Raw genomic sequence first — 2422 nt, 5'->3', positions numbered from 1 at the left:
GGGGCCTTTTTTCTTCATAAGATTACAACGAATGTACGTTTGAAACCTTGTAATAATTCACTTATAATACTGAATATTTACATATTTTTAATGGAAAAGTGAAAAAAAAATCATTTCTGCGAGCAGTTTTTAAATCAACTCGACTCTCAAAGACTCAAAAATTCGTTTTTTTCACTTTGCATTCATTATCAGTGTTACAGATATTAGAGATTCAGGTGAGCATGTGCATAATCAATCATAGTAAGTCAATAGTGACAAATTATTAGGTCAACTCGTCATGTTTATTACAATAAATACAGATATACAAAGTTTACAAATTGTTACATACAGGTTTCGGGTTTACACGTCAGACCTTTACTATTTCTTGGGGTTTTCTGTGCTACACGTCACTGACTGTAAAAGGATTTCCGGCAATAACTGAAATCATTTACTGGGGATAATTAACAAGGTAGTGTAGGTGAGAACCTCAAGGGGATCCACATAACATCAGTCACATAGTTGGTCATGTTCCCAAATATTTCACGAACACCTATCCACACTGGTTTTAAACATTAAACATTTGTTTTGAACATTATAAAGAACATGAAGCGAAGAACAATTAATATTTTCAGAACTTCTGCTCAGGCTTCATGCAGCAGATATTTGGCTCAGGGGCTGGGTGATGCCGTGATCCATAAATGCAGCAGGGCAGAGGACGCGCCAGCAGTGGAACTTGTTGAGTCGAGTTGCTCTCAGATGGGAGACACCTCTTTCTCTTCCGAGACTGAGGCCGGAGATAGAGACTCCTCGTCTTCTGACCTTGAATAGTCTGTGTGGCTGGTTGTGCACTTGCAACCACTGTGCGCGCTTCTTTGGGTGGCTTTACCCTCTTTCTTGTGCTTCACTCTGCGGTTCTGAAACCAGATTTTCACCTGTTTCTCTGACAGGTTTAAATATGTAGCGATTTCGATTCTCCTGAGTCTAGAAAGATACATGTTCGTGGAAAACTCCCTTTCAAGTTCCAGGAGTTGCGTGCTTGTAAAAGCCGTGCGCATCCTCTTGCCATTCTGTATGTGGTTATTCTCGGAGGCACCTGTTAGAGGAAACAAACATTTTTTTGAGTCATGTTTTAGTTCTGTACTTCCTCTGTGAATGTGCGCTCATTCCAAGACAGGCGAAATGTCGCGCTTAAATCGTCGTGCGTAAAAACAAAGTGCATACCATTGATCTTACTGCTACAAAGTACAACGCGAGCTCTAATAAGTACAGAAATATGTGCCGGACAGTAGTTCTAGTCATGAGCCGAGACAGTAGAAAACACGTGCTTACCAATAGAGAGACAATGGTATCTCCTGGGATCTGTGACGCTGAAGGTGGGCGTGCAGACAGGTGTATGTCCAGGGTGAGCGAGTGAAGGAGACTGCTGATGTGCTATTCTCTGACAATACTGTGGCTCTGCTCCTGGAAACTGACTCTTCAGCATGGGAATGCCGCTGCGGGAAGAGTGGATATGGGATGTGACGCACAGTGGACAAACACAGAAAGTCCCATTTTTCCTGGAGGGGCACACCGGAGCGGTGACAGTCATTACGCTCGGAGAGTGCATGCTGATTGGAATAAGGAAGTCTTGTCCTGGATGCTCAGTTGGTCCAGGTCGCACCGTATCCTTGATTATTAAAGAATCAACATAAAATGACCTCGACATGGCTGCGTCGCTGATAAGTGATCGCTCCGTGAGCAGGATGATTGCTGCTTCTCATCTGAGCCCCTCGGGATTTCCAAAGGTGCTTATGTTTGATGGTCCAACAAAAGAGAGCCCGAGGAGGGTTGGCCCTGCAGCGTCACCCACGTGCGCACCCGGCTCTTGGGGTTTATACTGTCAGTGACCTAGACCACGTGATGTCTCATATGGGCCTCCAATCACAGCTTCAAGATTTACTTTTTTATGCAGAATTGACAAAAGTCTTGACTGGTAACATAAAATAATCAGGAATTTTTATTTATTTATTTATTTATTCCTTTTCAGAACTGTGTTGAAAGTTCTACAAAGAAATTTTTCAGCAAATTCACACTGACTGAAGTATTACTTTGTAATATCTTTGAAACAAAACCTAAAAAATATATATATTTTGCAAACATTTAAAATATGCTTGTGAGATTTGAAAATTATAAACTTGTCACTACTGAACAGCTGTTTGGAAACACTTGCAACTATATCAATAAATTGTTTAGTGCCCACAGCACTTCAAATTTCTGACAAAACGTGCATTACATACGCCATTCACTCTTCTTTTCTTTTCTTTTTTTCAAATTTGACCTGCAGTCAGTTATTGGTTTATTCACATTTTTTTAAATTACTGAGTAATAAGTCTGACATACAAAGGAACGCTATATAGCCAAGGCTAAGGATTGATAGTTCGCAAATGAGATTTAAGGAATTGTC

At 40.8% G+C, this 2422-nt stretch overlaps 1 protein-coding gene across 1 annotated transcript; it reads right to left on the bottom strand.

Annotated features, from left to right (window-relative positions):
* Positions 1–285: 285 nt before the first annotated feature.
* Positions 286–1820, bottom strand: gsx2 (GS homeobox 2). The gene is made up of 2 exons (XM_031753621.2): positions 1309–1820; positions 286–1072 (listed from the first exon to the last, which is right to left on the bottom strand). The coding sequence occupies exons 1-2, from the start codon at positions 1682–1684 to the stop codon at positions 732–734; spliced, it is 717 nt and encodes a 238-aa protein (XP_031609481.1). The 5' UTR covers positions 1685–1820; the 3' UTR covers positions 286–731.
* Between the last annotated feature and the right edge of the window lie 602 nt (positions 1821–2422).

Source organism: Oreochromis aureus, linkage group 23, assembly GCF_013358895.1.
Source record: "Oreochromis aureus strain Israel breed Guangdong linkage group 23, ZZ_aureus, whole genome shotgun sequence".
Classification (NCBI taxonomy): Eukaryota; Metazoa; Chordata; class Actinopteri; order Cichliformes; family Cichlidae; genus Oreochromis; species Oreochromis aureus.
The sequence above is the reverse complement of the archived record's forward strand: the minus strand, read 5'-3'. Positions and strand labels throughout refer to the sequence as shown.